We start from the raw sequence: 27,397 nt of genomic DNA on the forward strand, positions 1-27,397 counted from the left end.
AGGAGAGAAGTCAAGAGAAATTTCTTTGCACAAACGGTTGTTGGAGCAATGGAATGCTTTGACACAGGGAGCAGCTGAGGCAATGACCATTTCATTTTTTAAGGGAAAATTGGATATATATTTGAAGCAGAGGAAGATACACGGCTATAGGGAGAGAGCCGAGCAGTGGGATTAGTTCTGGATTCCTCTAGCAAAGAGTTGGCACAGTGGGCTGAATGACCTCCTTCTGTGCTGTAAACATATGGTTCTATGTTTTTTTTCTAAGCTCTCTCTCAAAACTTGAATAATGACACAGTCCATCCAGAATGTGCTACTGGTTTATATGAGTAGACGATCTTTATGGAGTTCTAAATACAAATAAAACAAAGCAGTTTCTGTAGCCATTTGGAATATATTACAAAATGTAAGGGCTTGCTCGGAGTAACCCCTGCTCAGATACTTCCCTAGTCACCTAATTTTTCCTCCGTTATATTGGTATTCGGCTTTTATTGTACTTGCTGACTATTTGTGAGAGGTTAATTAATGTATAGTATCTCTCAGTAGTGATTACCTCTTTCTGTTCAGGTATAATACTACTTAGGAAGTAGGGTGCCCAACAAAGAAGAAAACAACAGTACTCTAGAAACTTGGTTATTCTGTGCCTCACAAACCTGTTCAACTTGAATATTTTAGTAAGTTAATTAAAATAATTTTTAAGGTTTTTTTTTCCAGTTTACAAATTGTAAAATGAATTAGTTTTCTTTCAGGAAAAAAATGTTCTCACACTTCGATAATTAAATGAAAACATCAGAGACTAGTGGGGATATTTTGCTCTGTGTGTAAAGTTAATGAAAAAAATATTTTACGAAACTGAACAAAACAATAAAACAGTAACAACTAAACTATACAACAAAAGCTACGGGCCCCTACGACATCCGGGCTAGAGTGCTGATGATTTGTGCTCCAGAACTATCTGCGCCTCTAGCCAAGCTGTTCCAGTACAGCTACAACACTGGCATCTACCCGACAATGTGGAAAATTGCCCAGGTATGTCCTGTGCACAAAAAGCAGGACAAATCCAATCCGGCCAATTACTGCCCCATCAGTCTACTCTCAATCATCAGCAAAGTGATGGAAGGTGTCGTCAACAGTGCTATCAAGTGGCACTTACTCACCAATAACCTGCTCACCGATGCTCAGTTTGGGTTCCGCCAGGACCACTCAGCTCCAGACCTCATTACAGCCTCAGTCCAAACATGGAAAAAAGAGCTGAATTCCAGAGGTGAGGCGAGAGTGACTGGCCTTGAGATCAAGGCAGCATTTGACCACACTTGAATGTGGCACCAAGGAGCCCTAGTAAAATTGAAGTCAATGGGAATCAGGGGGAAAACTCTCCGGTGGCTGGAGTCGTACCTAGTACAAAGGAAGATGGTAGTGGTTGTTGGAGGCCAATCATTTCAGCCCCAGGACACTGCTGCAGGAATTCCTCAGAGCAGTGTCCTAGGCCCAACCATCTTCAGCTGCTTCATCAATGACCTTCCCTCCATCATAAGGTCAGAAATGGGGATGTTCGCTGATGACTGCACAGTGTTCAGTTCCATTCACAACCCTTTAGATAATGAAGCATTCCGTGCCCGCATGCAGCAAGACCTGGACAACATCCACGCTTGAGCTGATAAGTGGCAGGTAACATTCGCGCCAGACAAGTACCAGGCAATGACCATCTCCAACAAAAGTCTAACCACCTCCCCTTGACATTCGACAGCATTACCATCACCGAATCCCCCACCATCAACATCCTGGGGGTCACCATTGACCAGAAACTTAACTGGACCAGCCACATAAATACTGTGGCTACAAGAGCAGGTCAGAGGCTGGGTATTCTGTGGCGAGTGACTCACCTCCTGACTCCTCAAAGCTTTTCCACCATCTACAAGGCACAAGTCAGGAGTGTGATGGAATACTCTCCACTTGCCTGGATGAGTGCAGCTCCACCAACACTCAAGAAGCTCGACACCATCCAGGACAAAGCAGCCTGCTTGATTGGCACCCCATCCACCACCCTAAACATTCACTCTCTTCACCACTGGAGCACTGTGGCTGCAGTGTGTACCATCCACAGGATGCACTGCAGCAACTCGCCAAGGCTTCTTCGACAGCACCTCTACCACCTAGATGGACAAGGGGAGCAGGCACATGGGAACACCACCTGCATGTTCCCCTCCAAGTCACACACCATCCCGACTTGGAAATATATCGCCGTTCCTTCATCGTCGCTGGGTCAAAATTCTGGAACGCCCTACTTAACAGCACTGTGGGAGAACCTTCACCACACAGACTACAGCGATTCAAGACGGTAGCTCACCACCACCTTCTCAAAGGCAATTAGGGATGGGCAATAAATGCTGGCCTTGCCAGCGACACCCACATCCCATGAATGAATTTTTAAAAATGTGACATGGGGATGGATGGTGGCAAATGTTACAGCCCTGTTCAATTAGTCTTAATCTGTTGTGGGTAAACTTCTGGGGTTCTATATATACACAACATCCATCTCATTCCTTTTATCTATACACTCTGATTTCATCAAAAAAAAATTGTTAGGCAAGCACAAACTGCTTTTTTAAGGTTCATCTTAATTATCCATGATTAGGCCATGTCTTTCTAAATGTTCATTAATTTCATCCTGTATTTAGATTCTAGAAATTTACCCCCAACAGATTCAGGCTAATTGGTCTAAAAATTCCCTTTATGAACAAGAACAATGAAGTGAAGTATATCCAAAAATAAAGATTTTGGACAGAGATCTGTGGCTGCAGGTACACAGATCTTCAAAGGTAAAAATGGACATAAAGAGATAATAGAGATCTGGGTTTTATACATAGTGTTACTGAATACAAAAGAAAGGAAGTGTTGATGAGTTTGCTATTAGTTAGGCCACAGTTGGAAAATTGCATGCAGTCTGGGCACCATGTTATAGGAAAGGTTATAGTTGTGAAGGCAGACTCAAAAAAAATCATTTTTTTTCACTGGAACAGAGCATATTGAGGTATTGAGCAAAGATTTTCACAATTATGTTTTAGAAGGGCAAATAGTGAAAGATTATTTCCACTGGTTGGTAAATCTGTAACAAGGGGCATAGACTCAGGATGATCACTAGAAGAATGAAGGGGAAATTAGAAGAATTTTTTCACACAGATGGTGTAAGAGTGTGGTTTGAAACAAGCGTAGATAAGAATACCAGCTCACATGGCACCAAGCATCTTAGCAAGAGGGCAGATGTTAAAAGGGAGGCAAAGTTCTGCATCTCTATGAGAAGGATAACTTACAGAAACCCAAGCAGTGATTGAAAGAATGCTGAGACATTAGAATGATGAAAACAACCAAAGTCAGGAGATGGTCTGTACCAGATAGTCGCTGAGAGACCACACACCATAAGACTTGATAACAGTGAAAGACTACGGAAATAGTAGACATGGCAGGAGCCATGCAAGGCTGTGTAAGGGGGCTGTACTCAGATAAGAGGGTCCTGCGCACTCTTAAGTGGAAGGGTTTTTGGAACATTGAATGTTTCACAATTGACTATTGGGCAGATTCTATAGCATCATTTAAAGGGAAATTAAATAAGTACTTCAAAAGGAAAAATAGAAAAGGAAATAGAGAAAGGTGATTAGAGAACTCCAGTTGAAGAGCTCACACTGCCACAATTACCCAAAAGTAATGGGCTGAATGAATTTTCTGCTGTAATTTCTATAATATAACCTTCTGATTGGAACACAGATCGGAGGAAAAAAATTCTCTTAGAACAGCTGCCATTGCAGTTTGTGACATCCCCAGCGCTATTAAACCCGATACAATCCTTAAATAGATTAATATAACCTTGAGCCAAATCCACCACACTTAAAGATGGCCTAAATCTAAGCTCAAATTTGCAACTGTGTTAGATTGTGACCATTTGAATAAATGTACCTAATTTAGAATCCCACTATTTAAAAGTGTAATGGTTTAAATATATCAGTACCAACTTTATGCTGAGGTCTGCTGGGAATGTCATACGCTTTCGTTGGCTCTTTACACACTTTCCCAGTACTAAATTATTAAAACTGCCTAGCTACACATTCATGTAAAAGGATATACTAGGCATTTCAGTTCTACATAAGTGTGTGTTGCATATTGGACATTGGCTAACCATGTCTGCAGCCTGTTTTGACATACCAGACTAGAACTGGACATCTTTTGCCAGCCCTTAGGATTTTTCAATTCCCGGTGGATTTAATACAATTTTACCAATGTATGTTTTCTTCGGCACAAATAAGAACTTCCAGACTTTTGAGGATGAATCTCTTGTCAATAGACAATTTATCTCAAAAGTGCCAATACCATTGTGTCTCATACTTTGTGTCTAGAAATCATGCCAAGATCAGTGATTTCAAGTTTTATAATGACTGATGTTTCTCAGTTTCAGTTATCATCTCATCTAGCCTTGCTTGCTGTATTGGAAGGTACGATACCATGCACATGGTTATTTGATCGTCTTTGTCATCTGTGCCATGGGATTCAGGTCGGCAGTTTCGACTCAACACATTGGCTACATACAACTCTGTATCTTTCTTGTATGCTGCTATCAAATTGTACTTTTACAACTTAAGTAACATTCTCTGGAGTATTGGTTGGCTTCATGAACTAACTTTTTCATAATTGTTTCAAGAGTTGCTACATTACTTACAATACATTATTTGTTGACCAGATTGATCTGATTTATTTTCACTGTTAGGAAGTGACATCTCTGCTGCACTCACATTACTTATAGCACTGCTATTATTGCATAGCTTCTTTTTGCTGGTTTCTGTAGCTCTGCAAATATCATAGTATCATAAAACGTTAGAGCATAGAGCCAGGCCATTTGGCTCTATGAGCGACCTGCACGCGCAAGACTTGGCTGTTTTACACAAATCTATGATATATTGATCAATGCTTTCTCCTTGAGCTTGAAACCTTGTATCAAAAGCCAGTCTTTTAATGTAATATTCTTCTGAAGTGTGAAATATTCCTCAAACTTGTCATTAATAGTTTCATGTTCCATTTCTTCTCTCCTTCAAGTGTAGCACCTTTAATGTAGTAAAACGCATGGAATGTATAATCTATTACTTCCTCACCTACTGCATACAGCAAAGCATTGTTTCCATTTTTTCAATGCTTTGACAACACCTCTTCTATTCACGTATATTCTTAGAGCATTAAACCTTCCATTTCCTTCCCATTTCTGGCACTACATAATGGTTAATTTGAATAACACTACTCAGGAGATTGTGTGTAGCATGTCTCAAGCTTTATTCATGGGCCCTGAACTTCCATGGAGATTCTCCCAATCGCCTGCTATAAATTTGGTGGAATCCCTGGAGAAATGGCTGTTTACACGGTTAGTCTGGGGGTTATGATGAGAAATCGGGACAATCGCCATGGAAATTCAGGGCCGTAGTGTTTATATTTCAATCTGATCTCTGACCAATAGATGGCTCTATACACCATTTTACATTTGACAACCTTTTGCTGGGTTCAATTTGAATTAGCATAACAGTAATATTATACAACAAAGTGCTCTTCTTGCTTTAATTCTATATACTGAGATTTATCTTTTTATTAATCTTTATATCAATCTTCTTGATCAGATAATAGTTTAACTCCTGTATTAGAACAGCTGTCTCTTCCTTTGTAGTGCAACGGTTTTGGTCTTTAGATGTGTCCTCAGCTTCAGCGAATCTAAGCAAGAAAGATTTAATTCTGTTTTGGTGAAGGGTTTATCTTAAATTAAGTGTTATGCTTGGTTTTGTACTTCAATTGCAATGATTGGTAAGCACTTTTTCAAAAGAGTATTTGTGGTTATAATTCTCCCATCTATGGAAGGGTGTTTCACAGGATTTTGTTTTTCCATTTTGTTAAATTCCACTTTTTTCCCACATGTTTACTTTTGTTTCTAAGACACTGGAACACATTTTTATTTGGCAATGGCAGTTCCCTATTTTTACACTGCTCTAGAACACTCTAATCAAGGATAGCGTGATTTTTTTTTTTCTATTTTTCCTGAACTTAGAAAAATCTATTAAGACCACGCTTGCAGTAAAATTACTTGTAGAACAGTTAATGAAATAATTAACATAATTCATTCACTGTTTACAGCCTATAATACTATTTTTACAGTTACGTATATTCTGATTTTCAAAAAAGTAACTGTCAATGTTACTTCTCACCTTCACTTGATTTGGAACTTTGGTTCCAGGTGGCAAATCTTACCCAATTCTATTTCTGGAGGATTTATGGAATATTGCATAACGCAAGATTATCATCTCCTCAAAACTTCTCTGGCTCTTAGTATCTAGTCTTATTTTGGAAACAGTATTAAACTTGTATAATATGGATCAATCAGTTTAAGTAAAAATTAACTAACCCCAAGAGGATATCTTGCCCCCTTCATACTTCGAAGGTGCACCAAATAGCTTTTATCATCCATGTATGAGGATCATCATTTAGTACTCTTAGCCTTCTAAAGAGTAAGGAGTCGCACAACACCAGGTTATAGTCCAACAGCTTTATTTGAAATCACAAGCTTTCGGAGCTTTGTTCCTTCGTCAGGTGAAGTCTTCATCTGACGAAGGAGCAAAGCTCCGAAAGCTTGTGATTTCAAATAAAGCTGTTGGACTATAACCTGGTGTTGTGCGACTCCTTACATTTGTCCACCCCAGTCCATCACCGGCATCTCCACATCATGCCTTCTAAAGAGGTTTGCTGAATTACACAAATGATTTCCTGATGAAGAACCACTTAAATGAGACAATTAGGTCAGGGAAAATTTTCCCTAACCTATGCCATTCCATTGTGCTTGATATGGCTCTGGCTGGTGTACTTTTCTGTCTCCAAAGGATTGCATGAAATCCTTTTCTTCTAATCCATCTTCTATCTTTCCTTCAGCTCTTTGGTATCAGGATAGTTACATTAAAACCCATGTCAGTCACATCAGATAAATATTTAGGAGTTTGTGGCAGTCATCATATCATATCAAGACTTGACCACCATTCTCAAGAAGTGAACTGAACAGCCAGGTCCCCACTCATTATTAGATAATATCCATGTTGGCTATTTGCCTTGTCAAGTGCACAACAAAATACTATTTACCTGTCTTCAAGCTCCAATTTTCCCAAATCTTCCCCCTCCCATTTATTTCATTAATGCCGGCTCCTCATTCACCCAATTCAAACTTGTCGTAATCTTAAAACAAAGGATTTATTTTTTTTAAGAATTCCATCCATGTCATCTATACTTTCAGCATATCAACAGTTTCCCTAGGCATTACTGACAGTTGAATCCAAGAAACAACAGATGGTATTGATGGCTTGGTGATGCATCACCAACACACTATGCCATGAAGTTTTAAGATGCAGATGCATGGCTGTGATTCCCTACAGTGAGTTCCAGAGTTCAGACAGGCTGAGAGAGAGAGAGACACACACACACAGAAGGTGAAATGTCTTTATAAGGGAGGGAGTTGAAGGATGAAGTTAACCAGCGTACTCTTTAACTGTTTCACATGGTACCGACTTGGGAGGACATCATATGCTTTCTCTTTCAGTTGATAAACAAAGAGTGGTGCAGAGGATCCTAAAGGAAGAAATGTACTTTTTGAAGGGTGAAACACATCAACTAGATTGAAATTATAGTATTGTATTCCTGATTTTTTAATGTATTTTTTCAGTTATGAAAATAATGATTTCACTGTTTTTATTAACATATGTAGATTAACTTTTCAAAAAAACATTTTGGAAATGATCAATACAGTGATACACAGTTGAAAATGTTTGGGCACTGTTCAGGTTATATATGTTAAAACAAATCTCCACTCTAAAACCAAGAATGTTTGTTGCATTTTACTTAATGCCTCATAAAATGGCATGTTTTTTCATATTGTCCAGTTTTCTTATCCAGCATCCAAAATCAAATTCCTTTTAATTCATTTGATGAAGAATATTAATAAATACATAGACAGCGTTATTTTCCATCCAAAGTGTTTAAGAACCCAAGTCACTTGCAGATATTCTTCTCGCTGAGCTTAGCTACAATACCTTCTGGAGAGATGGGTCAGTGATTATAATATTTACATAGAAACATAGAAAATAGGAGCAGGAGTAGGTCATTCGTCTCTTCAAGCCTGCTCTGCCATTCAATATGATCATGACTAATCCTCTATCTCAATACTATGTTCTCGCTCTCTCCCCATGCTCCTTGATGCGTTCTGTGTCTAGAGAATGAGGCTCCGTTCCTCAGATTATGGGAGTTATTTGAATTTAATGTCGGCTGGCCAGGTTTCTCAGGGCTCGGGAAACCCGGCAGCTGAAGGGAGGCAGGAGCTGTCAGATCCAGCAGGTAAGTGTTTTTTTTAGAGCACTGCTTGTGGGCCAGGAAGAGCATGAGTGCACCCCCCGGCCCCCAAGCAAACCTTGCGTCACGATCTCTCCCTCCCCGCGATCTTCAGACCTCGCCCCGCAATTTTTCCCCTATTCATGAACTCTCTCTCCCTCCCCCACGATCTCTCCTTCCCTCCTCACTGCCGCGCTCCGAGACCCCTCCCCCCCCCACCAACACCGATCTTCTGCGGCCTTGTACCACAGGCTTTCCCGCACGGCAGCCGGGCAGCCTTTCAAAAAAAAATTCTAATAAGGTCCTGCCGTTAAATGTGGCAGGACCTCCACCTTCCTGGTATTTCCAGGTTTCCCGGCCGCAGACACGCGCCTCCACCCCTTCCCTGCAAATCCATGTGTGCAGCTGCCCCTGCTGCTTCCTTCTCTTCTTCTCCGTCTCTACCTCAGATCCCTCCCCAGTTTACATTTTGGGGTAGATTTTCAACCTGTCACCTGGGTGTAAAACTGTTGTTGCAGATTGGCTGCCCATTATAGTAAAAGCCTGATATACATTTCCATTGAAATCATAGAAAGGTTACAGCATGAAAGGAGGCCATTCGGCCCATTGAATCTGCGCCGGCTCTATGCAAGAGCAATCCAGCTAGTCCCACTCCCCCGCCCTTTCCCCGTAGCCCTGCAAATTTTTTCCTTTCAAGTACTTATCCAGTTCCGTTTTGAAGGCCATGATTGAATCTGCCTCCACCACCCCCTTGGGCAGTGCATTCCAAATCCTCACCACTCGATGTGTAAAAAAGTTTTTCCTCATGTCACCTTTGGTCCCAATCACCTTAAATCTATGTCCTCTGGTCCTTGGTCCTTCCACCATTGGGAACAGTTTCTCTCTATCTACTCTGTCTAGACCCTTCATGATTTTGAATACCTCTATCAAATCTCCGCGCAACTGTCTCTGTTCCAAGAACAACCCCAGCTTCTCCAGTCTATCCATGTAACTAAACTTCCTCATCCCTGGAATCATTCCAGTAAATCTCTTCTGCATTCTCTCCAAGGCCTTCACATCTTTCCTGAAATACGGTGCCCAGAACTGGATACAATGGGCTCGATGCTACCAGGGCTGCGGGTCCGCGGCGGGGGGGGGCTATTGGGCGCATAGGTAACTCGCCCGGTGAAATTAGTCAGCCACCCGCGCGATCGCAGCCCAATTGGATCCACTTACCTGTTCTTCCAGGTTCCCCACTGCTGATCTGCGCGTCGGGCGGGCTGCGCATGCGCAGTAAGATCAGTCAGCTGGAGGATGTGACTAGTGGAGTCCCGCAGGGATCTGTCTTGGGGCCTCAATTATTCACAATATTTATTAACGACTTAGATGAAGGCATAGAAAGTCTCATATCTAAGTTTGCCGATGACACAAAGATTGGTGGCATTGTAAGCAGTATAGATGAAAACATAAAATTACAAAGCAATATTGATAGATTAGGTGAATGGGCAAAACTGTGGCAAATGGAATTCAATGTAGACAAATGTGAGGTCATCCACTTTGGATCAAAAAAGGGATAGAACAGAGTACTTTCTAAATGGTAAAAAGTTAAAAACAGTGGATGTCCAAAGGGACTTAGGGGTTCAGGTACATAGATCATTGAAGTGTCATGAACAGGTGCAGAAAAAAATCAATAAGGCTAATGGAATGCTGGCCTTTATATCTAGAGGACTAGAGTACAAGGGGGCAGAAGTTATGCTACAGCTATACAAAACCCTGGTTAGACCACACCTGGAGTACTGTGAGCGGTTCTGGGTACCGCACCTTCAGAAGAATATATTGGCCTTGGAGGGAGTGCAGCGTAGGTTTACTAGAATGATACCCGGACTTCAAGGTTTAAGTTACGAGGAGAGATTACACAAATTGGGGTTGTGTTCTGTGGAGTTTCAGAGGTTAAGGGGTGATCTGATCGAAGTTTATAAGATATTAAGGGGAACAGATAGGGTGGATAGAGAGAAACAATTTCCGCTGATTGGGGATTTTAGGAGTAGGGGGCATAGTCTAAAAATTAGAGCCAGACCTTTCAGGAGCGAGATTAGAAAACATTTCTACACACAAAGGGTGGTAGAAGTTTGGAACTCTCTTCCGCAAACGGCAATTGATACTAGCTCAATTGCTAAATTTAAATCTGAGATTGATAGCTTTTTGGCAACTAAAGGTATTAAGGGATATGGCCAAAAGCAGGTATATGGAGTTAGATCACAAATCAGCCATGATCTTATCAAATGGCGGAGCAGGCACGAGGGGCTGAATGGCCTACTCCTGTTCCTATGTTCCTCATGGCAGCTGTCAAATCGCCGGCTAGCCAATAGGAGCAAGTTCACTATTTCCATATTTTAGTGCGTTTGTGCAAATTCGGGAATTTGTTCCTTCGATTCGCCATAGAAAATGGAGAGCGCTGTTGAGCTCTTCCGTTATTTCGGGAGCAATTTCTGCCCCATTATGTGCTAGGATTCAATAGCATACTCTTAAAAGGAGCCGATATACTGAAACCTTCTTGTTACATTTTGGGATTTTTGATCATTTTTCTCTTCATTTAAAGTGAATTTGCACAAGTTTAAAAAGAATGGCCACAGGCTGCAGGCCTGAAAAAGTGTATTATAGCCAGATGAAACAGTTTGTGGAACGTCACAACTCACAATCTATCCCATTAACCAGGATGGCTGGGGACTAAACAATTAGTCATCTCATCTCAGATGGCCAATTAATCTTCATTTCCATTATGGTGAGGTCAATTCTATTCACATGGACATGACATGAGTCATCAGTGGAGAATAAACTCTTGGGCGAGGGGTAGGCAGTATCATTAACAGGCCTGCTGATAAATCTCTGCTTAGGAAGGTGTCAGTCACTGCCCCTCTGCTTCCAGGGGTCAGAAGTAACAAAAAGAAAAGACAAGAGGTCAGGGGCAATCAGGTTTTAAACAGAAGACTATGAGGTTTAAGCCAGATGCCTGGAATTAGAAGCTAAAATGCAAGCTGCCAGTTTTTGCAGTTAGAAGTTCCCTAGGAAGAAAGGTATGCCAAAAACAAGTAAGTCGGCCTGTGGAAGAGAGAGGGTTTATTATTATTTTATTTCCTCATTTTCAGAGAGAAAATAATACTGAGTTAAGTAAATTTAATTTGCTTTGACTATTAACCTAAATGTTCATTTGATGTCTGTGAAATGAAGCAGCTTAATAATTTGAATCTGGACTCGTCTCACCAATTGTTTCGGTCCACCTTCGAAAAGAAGCATGCGTGAGGGCAAATGAAAAAGACATAATATCCAGTTCAGATCACAAGGGAGACCTAATGTTACACCCCGGGGAAACGCTATTGTGTAATCAGATATTGGGTGGTACGGGAACACTCCTGAACAGATCACTTATGGGAGTGACCAGCACCACTATACAGAGAGAATATCGAAGGCAGACCTGATGCTTGTAAGATTCCCTATTGGCTGTAATGTTAATAGATTGTTATTGTTATCTATGGTATGTGGAGAAGATCCAACATGGAGATGACATTTTTACACTGATTCAAAGAAAAATTCAAAATTAATCCGTCGCAGAAAGTTTCTTTTTTTTTGTCTTCGCCCATTTCCAAGCCTCATTTGAATGGAAGCAGTGAGCTGCAGGCACAAAATGGGTGACCCATTGCAGCTCGCTGCGGGGGGAGGGGAGGTGGGGGAGAGAGGGAAGTGTGGGCAAGCAACAGCCTGCAGTCTTTTTGTGAATCCAGGAGGAGCTCTACCCATTTGTACATGAATTTTACATCGGGCTCCTGCAACTGATACACAGGGCCTGGATTTGCTTAGTAAAGCAACCATACACCTGTTTCAGGGGGCAGTCTGCTCACGCATTTACAGGCCCACCTGTATATGACATCAGGCGCGCCTTGGGCATTCATCGTTTGGCCGAATTTCGATAAGATACCACATTGTAGACTCATGACTACGGTCAGACCATGTGGAGTCAGGGGACAAGTAGCAGAATGGATAGCAAGCTGGCTACAAAACAGAAAACAGAAAGTAGGGGTTAAATGTAGTTACTCAAACTGGCAAAAGGTGGGAAGTGGTGTTCCACTAGTGGTGCTGGGACCACTGTTGTTCACCATATACATAAACGATTTGGACTCGGGAATTGGAAGTACAATTTCAAAATTTGCGAACGACACCAAATTGGGGGGGTATGGATAATACTGAGGAGGACTGCAACAAAACACAGGAAGACATTAATAAACTTGCAGAATGGGCGTGTAAATGGCAAATGAATTTAAATATAGATAAGTGCTAGGTATTACATTTTGGTGGGAAGAATAAGGAGGCCACATATGAAAAGAGTCTACGGGGGTAAAGGAGCAGAGGGATTTAGGGGTACAGATACACAAATCACTAAAAGTAGTGATGCAGGTTAATATGACCATAAAAAAAGCAAACCAAGCACTGAGGTTCATTCTTAGAGGGATAGAATTGAAAAGCAGAGAAGTTGTGCTAAACTTGTACAGAACCTTGGTTAGACCATACTTGGAGTACTGCGAACAGTTCTGGTCTCCACATTTTAAGAAGGATATGGAGACACTGGTGAAGGTACAAAAACGATTTAAGAGGATTATACCAGAAATAAGAGGTTATACCTATCAGGAAAGATTGAATAGGCTCGGGCTCTTTTCTCTAGAAAAAGACTGAGGGATGACCTGATAGAGATCTTTAAGATTATGAAAGGGTTTGAAAGGGTAGACGTAGAGAAGACGTTTCCACTTGTGGGGGAGACCAGAACCAGGGGCCGTAAATATAAGATAGTCACTAACAAATTCAGTAGGGAATTCAGGAGAAACTTCTTCACTCAGAGAGTGATAAGAATGTGGAACGTGCTACCACAAGGAGTAGTTGAGGCATATAGCACAGATGTATTTAAGGGGAAACTAGATAAACACATGCGGGAGAAGGGAATGGAAGGATATGTCAATAGGGTTAGATGAAGCAGGGTGGGAGGAGGCTCACATGGAGCATAAAGGCCGGCATGGACTTGTTTGGTCAAATGGCCTTTTTCTGTGCTGTACATTCTTTGTAATTATTTGAATTTCCCCCTTCCCCACGCACCCCCCGCCCCGATTTTCAATTCCTGGCTGCCCAATTTTCAGGCGCAAAACGGACAGCCGCGAATTGAATTTCTCCCCCTTGTTTTTAATTGGGTGTATAGTTTTCGCAATAATCAAACAAATCAGTTTTTGATGCTATTCTTATCTGCAACTCTGCTGGCTTTGAAATTTAGTTGTCTAAAAATTATCATGTAGAAATGGTTGATAACTGCAGTGCACAACAAAATCCATACCTGTTGAAAAACATCTGCTCCCTCATCATAGTCCACCACAGTGAAGAACAGCTTATTAGAAAATGCGGATGAATACCGCCACGAGTTTGCCAACACCTGGTACTCCTCATTTGCCTGTCTGTGGAAAAAAAAGTGTAGTATAACATAACCAACTGGCAGGATCAGGAAATGAACTTACTGTACTAATATTTATAATTCATATATTTTGTACAGTGAAACTGGTCTTACTGTCTACCTGCAGTCTATAGTTTTCTGCCTTACAAAGTAATTTGACTGCAGTCCGAACAACATCAATGTAGGAAGCCATATATAAACATAGTCCATTGACAAATATTAAGCTTTATCCAGATGCAAGAGAAACACACTACTTTTGCTATTGTAAATTGTTATGCACAAATTTATAAACAGTTTCAGTCACTCTATCATGGCAATAATAGTAAATAGATTGTAACATGGTTGAACCACCTGCCCTATCAATCCCCCGCCCTAAACAACAAAATTTTACTCAATTCAGAGAATTTGTTTCCTACAAGTTTAATTGTATTTAATGATATTTACCCATTGTGGAAACTGTTATACGTTTCTACATTCAACTTACATTTTTGTCTTAATTTAACCAAGCAATGTGATGAATAATTACTTCTGTACCAGTGACACTGTTTACTAGATTAAAGCCCACTGGTAAGGCTGCACCATTTCTTTTGTCAGCTTGTAGACAAGACTTAAAATTGTTCAAAATGTTTTCTGTAAAAATCTCCTATGAATATATTATTAACCATACAAAAAACACACAGATGACAGTAGCGTCTAAAACTACTACAGTATTAGTTTGACATCTATTTCCATTTACTTTCCATCGGTGGTTCTGATATTTTCCTTTATTAATTATAATTTGTGTAATTTTGATTCACAATAAAGATTCAAGTGTTGACCAATTTAAAATCTAGATGAGCTATTCTTCTGCGATTTTAAAGTCAGCATGATTTTCAAATATCAATAATTTATTGCGCTGACAGCAGTAACAGGTTTGATTAAAATCTTTTTACCTGACTGACCCTTAAATGATGTACATGCAACCAAAGGTACAGTAGATGCCAATGCTACTCCCCTCAAGTAGAACAGATATTTAAAAATTGCTCCAGTCAGTCTTAAAATATGGCAAGCTAAATTGCATACACTATGATAGTGATTTTGATGGTGAAAACTTTACATTAAATAACAAAATAAAAACAAAGGGGTTGAATATTGCAGGGTTTCTCCCCATCTTCCATCAGGAGAACTCTGCGGAAATTCTACCCCAAAATATGAAGAATCAGTGAGATATTTTTCTATTTAATTTTCGAAAACAACTTTTTCTTCCATTTCCTTGTCTGCATCACCACAAAGTTTTGCAGCCAGGTTAGAAATCCTGGCTAAATAAACTTATGAACAATCATAAATACTGATCTTATATCACACTATCTCCCCCTTCGCCCCTCCCCTCACATCACCAGTGAACGTATAACCTCGTGTGACATCCAGTTTCGCAGCCTGCAAAACAATAAAATGACTCAACTGAAATAAGTGAGTTTAATGCAAGGCACCAGCCTGAAACATCCCTCTTCATTCTGGAGGTACCAATATGATGATGGCATCTGCTTTAATGTTACGAGAGGTAGAAGCACCAAGTTAAACTGCCAGTTACACACTGCACTGTACTTGTAGAAAGCTCCTGGTTATGCACAATTCAAATAGAATCATAGAAAGTTACGGCACAGAAGGAGGGTATTCAGCCCAACGTGTCCGTGCCGGCCGAAAAAGAGCTATCCAGCTTAATCCCACTTTCCAGCACTTGATCCGTAGCCCTGTAGGTTACAGCACTTCAAGTGCACATCCAAGTACTTTTTAAATGAGTTGAGGGTTTCTGCCTCTACCACCCTTTCACAGTGAGTTCCAGACCCCCACTGCCCTCTGGGCAAAATAAATTCTCCTCAGCTCCCCTCTAATCCTTCTACGAATTAATTTAAATCTATGCCCTCTGGTCATTGACCCCTCTGCTAAAATGCTACATTTCTGCAGAGTCCAACATGCCATTGGACCGCCTGAGACTTCTTAAACTTTAAAATGATGGGATAGTAATATCCTCCTCATTCTAAAATAGGACACCCACTGCGTATCCTACAAACCAAGACCTTTTTGAATATCACTAAAACACAAACTGATGTGTGGGACCAACATCTTTCAAAATGCTTTGCATTTTCTTACCATAATTCAAAAATTATGGACCATCTGAGGAATCTGTAGTAGCACTCTCACAAGACATAGAGGAAAAATATGGAGGGGACAGTTTTTTTTTTAAAAAAGAAAAAAAAATCGGAATCAAAGTGTGAAATGATGCAGCCCTCACTAATGTCAGACTAATTAGCTACTAACAAAAATAGAGAAAATCCAGTGAAATACTGCTTTTGGATATTTCCCCCTGCCATGTGGTCGTCTGAGTTCATCTGCAGCTCAATATGCTAGAGGCGGAAGTTTCAGTTCTGGAACCAAACTGATAATCAAGCAGTCTGATCAAAGTTCCAGGAACTTCGCACTGGTACACCTCTTAGCCGAGAATAATTCACCACCACACACAAAATTTAATATCTAAGACATTTGTAAAATCATGTTCCTTAAATGTATCTACTTAGACCAGCAAATTTCTATCCTACCCATTCTTCTTTAAAGCAGGACATTATTGAATTATAGTGATATTGTATGAAAAATGTTGGATTTTTCTCAAGATCACTGATCCTGGCTGACCCGACTCATATTACCTGATGAAGCTGGTAATTTAATTGTTGAACAGTGTCTATTGCGCTTTTAGTCTGCCAAGTGATTCTTTCACAGGGTACTGAATCAATGTCAATCCCTTTGCACAGAAGGAGCCAGCCAAGATACATCTGCATATAATCAGGGGATCTGCCCCAGAGCAACAGCTGGTAACTAAAAGGATCCGCAATAGTAGAATTCCAAGTCTACTTTTTGCTAACAATGGCATATTTTAAAAGATGAGTGGCTGTGTCACATCTACAAATGTGCTTGATTGGGTGCAAGAGAAGTTAAACCCTGTTCAAAATATCAAAAAATAAAATACTGCAGATTCTGGAAATCTGAAACAAAAATAGAAACTTGCTAGAAACATTCAGCAGGTTAGGCAGCATCTTTGGACAAAGGAAAATGTTAATGTTTCAGGTGTAACTCTTTGCCTGCCTGATCTGCGAAATGCATCCAGCATGTTTCTGCTTTTGTTCCTGTTGATACAATGTGTAAAAATGTAAGAAAGAATGGAATTTTAAAAATGACCATAAAGAAAGACTTGCCTTTATATAATCTTTCACAAACTCAGAATGTCTTAAAGTGCTTTACAGCCAAATAAGTACTTTTTGAAATATAGTAACTGTTGTAATTCAGGAAATGTGACATATTGCGCACAGCAAAGTCCCACATCAGCAATGAGATAATGACCAGAGAATCTGCTTCAGTGATGTCGGTTGAGGGATAAATATTGGCCGGGGAGAACTCCCCTGCTCTTCTTCAAATAGTGCCATGGGATCTTTTATGTTCACCTGAGAGAGCAGGTTTAAAGTCTCATCCGAAAGACGGCACCTCTGACTGTGCAGCACTCCATCAATACTGCATTGAAGTTTCAGCCTAGATTTTGTGCTCAAGTTTCTGGAGTGGGTCTTGAAACCAAAACCTTCTGATTCAGAGGCTGACACCACATCTATCAATAAAAGAAACAAAGGCACCCTTAATCATCTGCAAACATTTCAGTGGGGTTGCCGATGAACTTCCGGCCAAGTTACAGCGGCGGAGCGGGTGCAGCTCTAAAGAATTTCCCTATCTCTGTACCAGTAGAGGAAATGTTACTTTCTCTCACTAAAATGCTGCTGGAGTCAAGAGTTTTCTTCCAATGAATTCTTGTTCTCTGACTATGGTGTGACTCCTTTTAAAGTCTTTTAGGACAGTCTTTAGGTAAGATTTGCAGCATGTGTGGATGTATTCTGGAGAGTTCTATACTTAACACTCTTTCTGGTTACATGAAGAAGCAGTGCTTCAATTACAGGTGACCATATATTCCGGTATAGTTTTATATATTATGTAACTATTCTCTACTTTTGCTGGTGCAAAGGTAATTTTTCTTTTATCTTTTAAAGTCTCTAGGATAATTAACATATTATCTGCCTACTTCCACCTCCGTAACATCAGCCATCTCCATCCCTGCCTCAGCTTATCTGCTGCCGAAACTCTCATCCATGTTTTTGTTACCTTGACTATTCCAATTCTCTCCTGGCTGGCCTCCCATCTTCTACTCTCCACAAAATTGAGCTCATCCAAAACTCTGCTGCCCGTGACTTAACCCACATCAGGTCCCATTCACCCATTACCCCTGTGCTCGCTCTCCCACATAGGCTCCTGGTCCATCAATGCCTTGATTTTAAAATTCTCATCCTGGTGTTTAAATAAGTCAATGGCCTCACCTCTCCCTATCTCTTGTGCATCCCCCACTCCCTTCGACCCACCATTGGCGGCTGTGCCTTCAGCCGTCTAGGCCCCACACCCTGAACTTCTCTCCCTAAACCTCTCCCCCTCCTTTAAGGCCCTCCTTAAAATCTACCTCTTTACCCAAGCTTTTAGTTACTCATCCTAATATCTTCTTTGGCTCGATGTCAATTATTGTCTGATTACACTCCTGTAGACTCGGGACGTTTTCTTACGTTAAAGGTGCTATATAAAGGCAAATAGTTGTTGTTGTATATATCATATCCCCTTATCAAGATAAGGGATATACATTTCGAGGAATGGCTGCCCAGTATCAGGATCAAGCCCTTCCAAGTCACTTTATCGTACCCTGATGCAGAATAAATCTCACTTTTCTCTGCCTGAATAACATACCCTAAATTCATCAGAACAACATTTTCCACATCAGTTCCTACATTAGCTATCCATGTGCTCTCTTTAGCGAGATGGAAAACCAATCACCTTAGACAGGCAGAGGTGATTTGCCAATCACCTTATATCTATGTCCTCTGGTTCTTGACCCTTCTGCAATGGGAACATTTTCTATCTATCTACTCTGTCTCAACCCTTCATGATTTTGAATACCTCTATCAAATATCCTCTCAACCTTCTCTAATCCTAGGAGAACAACCCCAGCTTCTCCAGTCTATCCACGTAACTAAAGTTCCTCATCCCTGGAATCATTCTAGTAAATCTCTTCTGCACCCTAAGGCCTTCACATCTTTCCTAAAGTGCGGTGCCCAGAACTGGACACAATACTCCAGCTGTGGCCGAAACAATGTTTTATAAAGGTTCATCATGACTTCCTTGCTTTTATACTGTATGCCTCTATTTATAAAACCCAGGATCCCGTTGGCTTTTTCAACCGCTTTCTCAACCTGCCCTGCCACCTTCAACGATTTGTGTAAATATACCCCCAGATCCCTCATTCCTGTACCCCTTTTAGAATTGTGCCCTTTAGTTTATATTGCCTCTCCTCATTCTTCCAACCGAAATGTATCACCTCGCATTTTTCTGTGTTAAATTTCATCTGCCACGTGTCCGCCCATGCCACCAACCTGTCTACATCCTCTTGAAATTTATCACTGTCCTCCTCATTGCTCACTACACTTCCAAGTTTTGTCTGCAAATTTTGAAATTGTGCCCTGTACACCCAAGTCCAAGTCATTAATATATATCAAGAAAAGCAGTGGTCCTAGTACCGATCCCTGGGGAACACCACTGTATACCTCCCTCCAGTCCGAAAAACAACTGTTCACCATTGCTCTCTGTTTCCTGTCACATAGCCAATTCTGTATCCATGCTGCCACTGCCCCTTTTATTCCACGGGCTTCAATCTTGATGACAAGCCTACTATGTGGCACTTTATCAAACGCCTTTTGAAAGTCCACATCAACTGCATTGCACTCATCTACCCTCTCTGTTACCTCATCAAAAAACTCAATCAAGTTAGTTAAACACTATTTGCCTTTAACAAATCCATGCTGGCTTTCCCTAATCAATGCACACTTGTCCAAGTGACTGCTAATTCTGTCCCGGATTATCGTTTCTAAAAGTTTCCCCACCACCGAGGCTAAACTGACTGCCCTGTAGTTGCTGGGTTTATCCTTACACCCTTTTTTGATCAAGGGTGTAACATTTGCAATTCTCCAGTCCTCTGGCACCACCCCCCTAACTAAGGATGTTTGGAAGGTTTTGGTAATTTCCACCCTTACTTCCCTCAGCATCCTAGGATGCATCCCATCTGGACTGGATGACTTATCTACTTTGAGTACAGCTAGCCTTTCTGGTACCTCCTCTTTATCAATTTTTAGCTCATCCAGTATCTCAACTATATCTTCCATTACTGAGACTCTGGCAGCATCTTCTTCCTTGGTAAAGGCAGATGCAATGTACTCATTTAGTCTCCCGGCCATGCCCTCTGCCTCCATGAGTAGATCTCCTTTTTGGTCCCGAATCGGCCCCACTCCTCCTCTTACCACCCGTCTACTGTTAACATGCCTATAGAAGAGTTTTGGATTCCCTTTTGTTAGCCGCCAGTCTATTCTCATAGGCTCTCTTTACCCCTCTTATTTCCTTTTTCATTCCTCTGAACTTTCTATATTCAGCCTGGTTCTCACCTGTGTTATCAACCTGACATCTGTCATACACCCTTTTTTTCTGCTTCAACTTACTCTCTATCTCTTTTGGCATCTAGGGAGCTCTGGCTTTGGTTGCCCCACCTTTCTCCCTCGTGGGAATGTACTTAGACTGTACCTAAACCATCTCCTCTTAAAGGCCGCCCACTGTTCAATTACAGTTCTGTCTGCCTATCTTTGATTCCAATTTACCCGGGCCAGATCTGTTCTCATCCCACTGAAATTGGCCCTCCTCCAATTGAGTATATTTACTTTAGAGTGGTCAGAGCTATTCTAAACCTTATGATACTATGATTGCTGTTCCCAAAATGTTCCCCCACTGACACTTGCTCCACTTGGCTTGCCTCATTCCCCAGAACCAAATCCAGCAATGCCTCCTTCCTCGTTGGGCTGGAAACATACTGGTCAAGAAAGTTCTCCTCAACACACTTCAAAAACTACCCCCCATCTTTGCCCCTTATATTAGTGGCAAAAGAACCAAAGGTGACATGAGGAAAAACTTTTTTACACGGTGAGTGGTTAGGATCTGGATTGCACAGCCAGAGGGGTTGGTGGAGGCAGATTCAATCATGGCCTTCAAAAGGGAACTGGATAAGTACTTGAAAGAAAAAAATATGAATGGCTAAGGGATATGGCGGGGGAGTGGGACTAGCTGGATTGCTCTTGCATAGAGCCGGCATGGACTTGATGGGCTGAATGGCCTCCTTCCGTGCTTTAACCTTTCTATGATTCTACGGTTGATAATTTGTCAACAGTTCTGTGCTGTCAGACTACAAAATTGCCAAATTTGTGTTAAATTTGGTCAATTTTATACTGTGTGCCCATGCCCACTAAGAGCTGTGTTGAGACTGCCCAGACTTATTCTACAATAGGACATTTGCAGTCAGCAGATAAAGATGACTTCAATCCCATCAATCTGGGCTGGATTCAGAGCTGAAAAGTCAGTCTGTGAACCCACTCTGTAATTCAGTTCTTCAACTCTATTACGGCTTTAGGATCTGAACTCAGAATATGTGTCACAAGCATCAACTGTCTGGAATCTATGATAAATTGTTTTTGAGGGATGGAGGGAGATCATTTTCTGTTGATCTGGACCTAAAATATGGACCCTTAGCCCAATTCTTGCTGGCATTGGAAATTGCTCCCTTCAAAACTGCTGTCATAAACATAGACATAGAAAATAGGAGCAAAAGTAGGCCATTCGGCCCTTCGGACCTGCTCCGCCATTCAAAATGATCATGGCTGATCGTCTAACTCAGTACCCTGTTCCCGTTTTTTCCCCATATCCCTTGATCCCTTTAGCATTAAGAAATATATCTATCTCCTTCTTGAATACATCTAATGACTTGGCCTCCATTGCCTTCTGTGGTAGAGAATTCCACAGGTTCACCACCCTCTGAGTGAAGAAATTTCTCCTCATCTCGGTTCTAAATGGCATACCCCGTATCCTGAGACTGTGACCCCTGGTTCTGGACTCCTCAGCCATCGGGAACATCCTCCCTGCATCTAGTCTGTCTAGTCCTGTTAGAATTTTATATGTTTCGATGAGATCACCTCTCATTCTTATAAACTCTAGTGAATGCAGGCTTAGTTGACCCAATCTCTCCTCATACATCAGTCCTGCCATCCCAGGAATCAGTCTGGTAAACCTTCGTTGCACTCCCTCCATGACAAGGACATCCTTCCTCTGATAAGGAGACCAAAACTGCACACAATACTCCAGATGTGGTCTCACCAAGGCCCTGTATAACTGCAGTAAGACATCCCTGCTCCTGTACTCAAATCCTCTTGCAATGAAGGCCAACATACCATTCGCCTTCCTAACTGCTTGCTGCACCTGAATGCTTGCTTTCAGCGACTGGTGTACAAGGACACCCAGGTCTCATTGCACCTCCCCTTTTCCCAATCCATCACCATTCAGATAATTATCTGCCTTTCTGTTTTTACAACCAAAGTGGATAACCTCACATTTATCCAGGTTATACTGCAACTGCCATGGTCTTGCCCACTTATCCAACTTGTCTAAATCACATTGCAGCCTCTTTGCATCCTCCTCACAGCTCACATTCCACCCCAGCTTTGTTTCGTCTGTAAACTTGGAAATGTTACATTTAGTTCCCTCATCCAAATCATTGATCTATATTGTGAATAGCTGGGGCCCAAGCACTGATCCCTGCAGTACCCCACTAGTCGCTGCCTGCCATCCGGAAAAAGACCCGTTTATTCCTACTCTCTGTTTCCTGTCTGTCAACCAATTCTCAATCCATGCCAGTATATTCCCCCCAATCCCATGTGGTTTAATTTTGCACACTAACCTCTTGTGTGGGACCTTATTGAAAGCCTTCTCAAAATCCAAATACACCACATCCACTGGTTCTCCCCTATCTATTCCACTAGTTACATCCTCAAAAAACTCCAGTAGGTTTGTTAAGCATGATTTCCCTTTCATAAACCCATGCTGACTTTGTCCAATCCCATTAATGCCGTCCAAGTGTTCTGTTATCATATCTTTTGTAATAGACTCTTGCATTCTCCCCACTACTGATGTTAGGCTAATTGGTCTGTAGTTCCCTGCATTTTCTCTCCCTCCTTTTTTTAAATAGTGGGGTTACATTTGCCACCCTCCAATCTGTTCCAGAATCTATAGAATTTTGGAAGATGATCACCAATGCATCCACTATTTCCAGGGCCACTTCCTTTAGTACTCTTGGATGTAGGTTATCAGGCCCTGGGGATTTGTCAGCCTTTAGCCCCATTAATTTCCCGAGCACTATTTTTTTTTACTAATACTGGTTTCCTTCAGTTCCTCGCTCTCAATACACCCTTGATTCCCTAACATTTCTGGGAGGTTATTTGTGTCCTCCTTTGTGAAGACAGAACCAAAGTATGTGTTTAATTGTTCTGCCATTTCTTTGTTTCCCATTATAATTTCCCCCATTTCTGACTGTAAGGGACCTACATTTGTTTTCACTAATCTTTTTCTCTTGACATATTTATAGAAGCCTTTACAGTCAGTTTTTATGTTCCCTGCTAGCTTACTCTCATACTCTATTTTTCCCCTCTTAATCAATCTCTTTGTCCTCCTTTGCTGAATTCTGAACTGCTCCCAATCCACTTTTTCTGGCAATTTTATATGTCTCCTCTTTGGATCTAATACTATCCCTAATTCTTTTGTAAGCCACGGTTGAGCCACCTTTCCTGTTTTATTACCTAATGATGTCACCTCATCCCACCCTCAGAAAGCCTATTCTCGACAACTGTGTTCTCTCCAATCGCTGACCTCCCTTTGTCTCCCTTGATCTCTAAGGTCCTTGATGAAGTCATTGCCATCCAGATCCATCCAGAAAATTGCACATGTCAATCCGCTTTTTAAGAAAGGAGAGAGTGAAACCAGGGAATTATAGACCAGTTAGCCTAACATCTGTTATGGGGAAAATGCTGGAGTCTATAATTAAAGATAGGGTGACAGAACACCGAGAATTTTCAGTTAATCAGAGAGAGCCAGCATGGATTTGTGAGAGGTAGGTCGTGCCTGACAAACCTGATTGAATTTTTTGAAGAGGTGACTAAAGTAATGGACAGGGGACTGTCAATGGATGTTATTTATATAGACTTCCAGAAAACATTTGATAAGGTCCCACGTAAGAGACTGTTAGCTAAGATAGAAGACCATGGAATCGAGGGAAAAGTAGGGACTTGGTTAGGAAATTGGCTGAGCGAAAGATGACAGAGAGTAGGGATAATGGGTAGTACTCACATTGGCAGGATGTGACTAGTGGAGTCCCGCAGGGATCTGTCTTGGGGCCTCAATTATTCACAATATTTATTAACGGCTTAGATGAAGGCATAGAAAGTCTCATATCTAAGTTTGCCGATGACACAAAGATTGGTGGCATTGTAAGCAGTGTAGATGAAAACATAAAATTACAAAGCAATATTGATAGATTAGGCGAATGGGCAAAACTGTGGCAAATGGAATTCAATATAGACACATGTGAGGTCATCCACTTTGGATCAAAAAAGGATAGAACAGGGTACTTTCAAAATGGTAAAAAGTTAAAAACAGTGGATGTCCAAAGGGACTTAGGGGTTCAGGTACATAGATCATTGACGTGTCATGAACAGGTGCAGAAAATAATCAATAAGGCTAATGGAATGCTGGCCTTTATATCCAGAGGACTAGAGTACAAGGGGGCAGAAGTTATGCTGCAGCTATACAAAACCCTGGTTAGACCGCACCTGGAGTACCGTGAGCAGTTCTGGGCACCACACCTTCAGAAGGACATATTGGCCTTGGAGGGAGTGCAGCGTAGGTTTACTAGAATGATACTTCAAGGGTTATGTTACGAGGAGAGATTACACAAATTGGGGTTGTATTCCCTAGAGTTTAGAAGGTTAAGGGGTGATCTGATCGAAGTTTATGAGATATTAAGGGGAACAGATAGGGTGGATAGGGAGAAACTATTTCCACTGGTTGGGGATTCTAGGACGAGGGGGCACAGTCTAAAAATTAGAGCCAGACCTTTCAGGAGTGAGATTAGAAAACATTTCTACACACAAAGGGTGGTAGAAGTTTGGAACTCTCTTCTGCAAACGGCAATTGATACTAGTTCAAATGCTAAATTTAAATCTGAGATTGATAGCTTTTTGGCAACCAAAGGTATTAAGGGATATGGGCCAAAGGCAGGTATATGGAGTTAGATCACAGATCAGCCATGATCTTATCAAATGGCGGAGCAGGCACGAGGGGCTGAATGGCCTACTCCTGTTCCTATGTTAGATCCGTAGTCACCTTTCCCATCACTCCTTGCTCAAATCCCATCAGTCTGGCTTCCATCCCTGTCACAGAACTGAGACTGCTCTGGTCAATGTTACAAATATCCTTTGTGGCTGCAACCATGGTATGTTATCCCTCCTGTCACACTTGTCTTCCCCCCTCCCCTTCATGGCCTTTGCTAGGGTCAACCTCTCTATCCTCCTTAATCACACTTCTTCTGGGCATCCACATATGCTGTACCAACCTCTCAGAGTTCCACTCTTACTTGTCCCAATATAGCCAGCAGATCCCCTACAATATCCTCTCCTCCCATGGTCCGCAGTTACCTTCAGCATGCCCCAAGTTTCCATCTGTGGCTGTCTCCTATTCCCCATCTACATGCTGCCTGTTGAAAACATTACCTGCAATATAGAGTCAGCTTCCATATTACATAGAATTTTACAGCACAGAAACAGGCCATTTGACCCAACAGGTCTGTGCTATTAAGAGAGGGGGCTGTGCTATACATCTGTTTTTTGAAGAAATATCAGAATGTAAGATAGCCTTTGACCCAGCAAGCCTGTTCCTGTCACAGATCTTGCATTATTTTCCTCATCACAGATTTTACCCATCTTAATTTTGCAAGAAAATGTGATGTGAAGTTTCTCCCTCCTCTTTAATCGTGCAGAATTCTAGAACATTGATTCAACCTTATAAGCTGCATTATTCATCTTTGGTTCAAAAGCTTTTTTCTAAATTATGAAATTATTTTTCTTCTGGTACAAGTGGTAGAGTTGTTAATACAGCAATGTCAACCACTAGCAAGTGAAGTGGTTTTAAAGAGCATTTTGCCATCAGCATCCCATTTCAAAAAGTCAAATGTTCCAATTTCATCTGATTAACTTCTAAAGAATACTCCAGGATAGATCCCATAATGGCCTTTTCCTACTTAAATTATTATTTATGCAGCCTCCTATCAAAATTTCCTGTTTTTCCAATTATCTTCATAGCACAATCATGTTAATATTTCTCTACCCTGTGGCTAGTCTCATGATTGCAGCCACTACTTTGAATTATTCTTCACTTTTAGGAAGCTGAGGACTTAACGTTAAATCTCGTGAAATCCTCCCAGCCCCCAGTATTCTGTCTCCCACTTCTAATCTCTATATACATCTCGGCTATTAAGTTGATGTAAAGCAAGGATTTATTTAAAACCACTACTTTATATAGCTTACAAAAAAGGAGCATTTTTTCTATGCTGGATTACTTATTGGATCCTTTCTTGATTGTCACAGCATGCTAAGTAAAATTTGGGTCCTGCCAGATGTTTGTACAAGCTGGAGAGAATAGACATTATGGTCTAGTTTGTCAAAGGCAGGGATCAATTACTGCCATTGTCTTTGAATGAAATTCATTCAAGATATAAAATTTATCAACGGGTGAAGCCATTCCATTCAATTACAAGCATCCTTTGGGACTATTTACAATATATGGTACTTTGGCAGCTGTATTTATGTGGGCAAACATCATTTTGAATTCTGTGAATATCTGACCACATAAATGTAATTATTAGAAATGAAAGCAGATTTTCCTTTATTGCACTTGAGTGTAAAGGATTGCCTGGACACAGCGTATATGGAAAAATCAAGCCGAGAATCGCACACATAACGAGGTTTGACTTATTTTCCATCTCTAAGTTAATGGATGGAAAATTGGACAGGCTCCATTGATGGTGTGCGATCCTCTCTGCCCAATTTTCATCTACGCTCTGGACCTTTACACGCAAGTGCAATAAGAGAAAAATCTGCCCTATATAATTTTAATGACATTTGTTCTCGGGTGTTTTCAAAATAAATTGGAGCTGTATCTTGGGGGATATTGTATAAAGCCAGTAGTTAGTGTGGACCCTTTGTGGTGCAAGGTTAGTCTGATGACTGTGATTATAATAGCCATGTAAGAAGTAAGTTACTCATGTTTCACAGGATAGTTCTGTGTTAAGAGTTGGCACAAGGACGAGCCTTTGTTTTCGATATTGGGGCTTTAGTAATGTTTGCAATTAATATGAAATATACTGCTTGTATTGAGCACTGTTAATTTACCTGTTTAATGTTCACTTAATTTGTCTTGTGGTTTATAGTCTGAACTACTATCCAATAGAGCATATGTTCTTTACCCTACTGAGTCTAGCTACAATAACATAGATATTGGGAAGATAAAGGCACA

General features: G+C 41.1%; 1 protein-coding gene across 1 annotated transcript in view; it reads right to left on the reverse strand.

Moving 5' to 3' along the window:
• tusc3 (tumor suppressor candidate 3) overlaps positions 1-27,397 on the reverse strand; it is a 419,194-nt gene that overhangs the window by 249,611 nt on the left and 142,186 nt on the right. Inside the window, exon 3 of the mRNA XM_067996474.1 lies at positions 13,739-13,856. Within this exon, the coding sequence (XP_067852575.1) occupies positions 13,739-13,856 (118 nt within the window). The remainder of the gene's footprint in view (positions 1-13,738; positions 13,857-27,397) is intronic.

The sequence above is a fragment of the Heptranchias perlo genome, chromosome 1 (genome assembly GCF_035084215.1).
Source record: "Heptranchias perlo isolate sHepPer1 chromosome 1, sHepPer1.hap1, whole genome shotgun sequence".
In the NCBI taxonomy this organism is placed as follows: Eukaryota; Metazoa; Chordata; class Chondrichthyes; order Hexanchiformes; family Hexanchidae; genus Heptranchias; species Heptranchias perlo.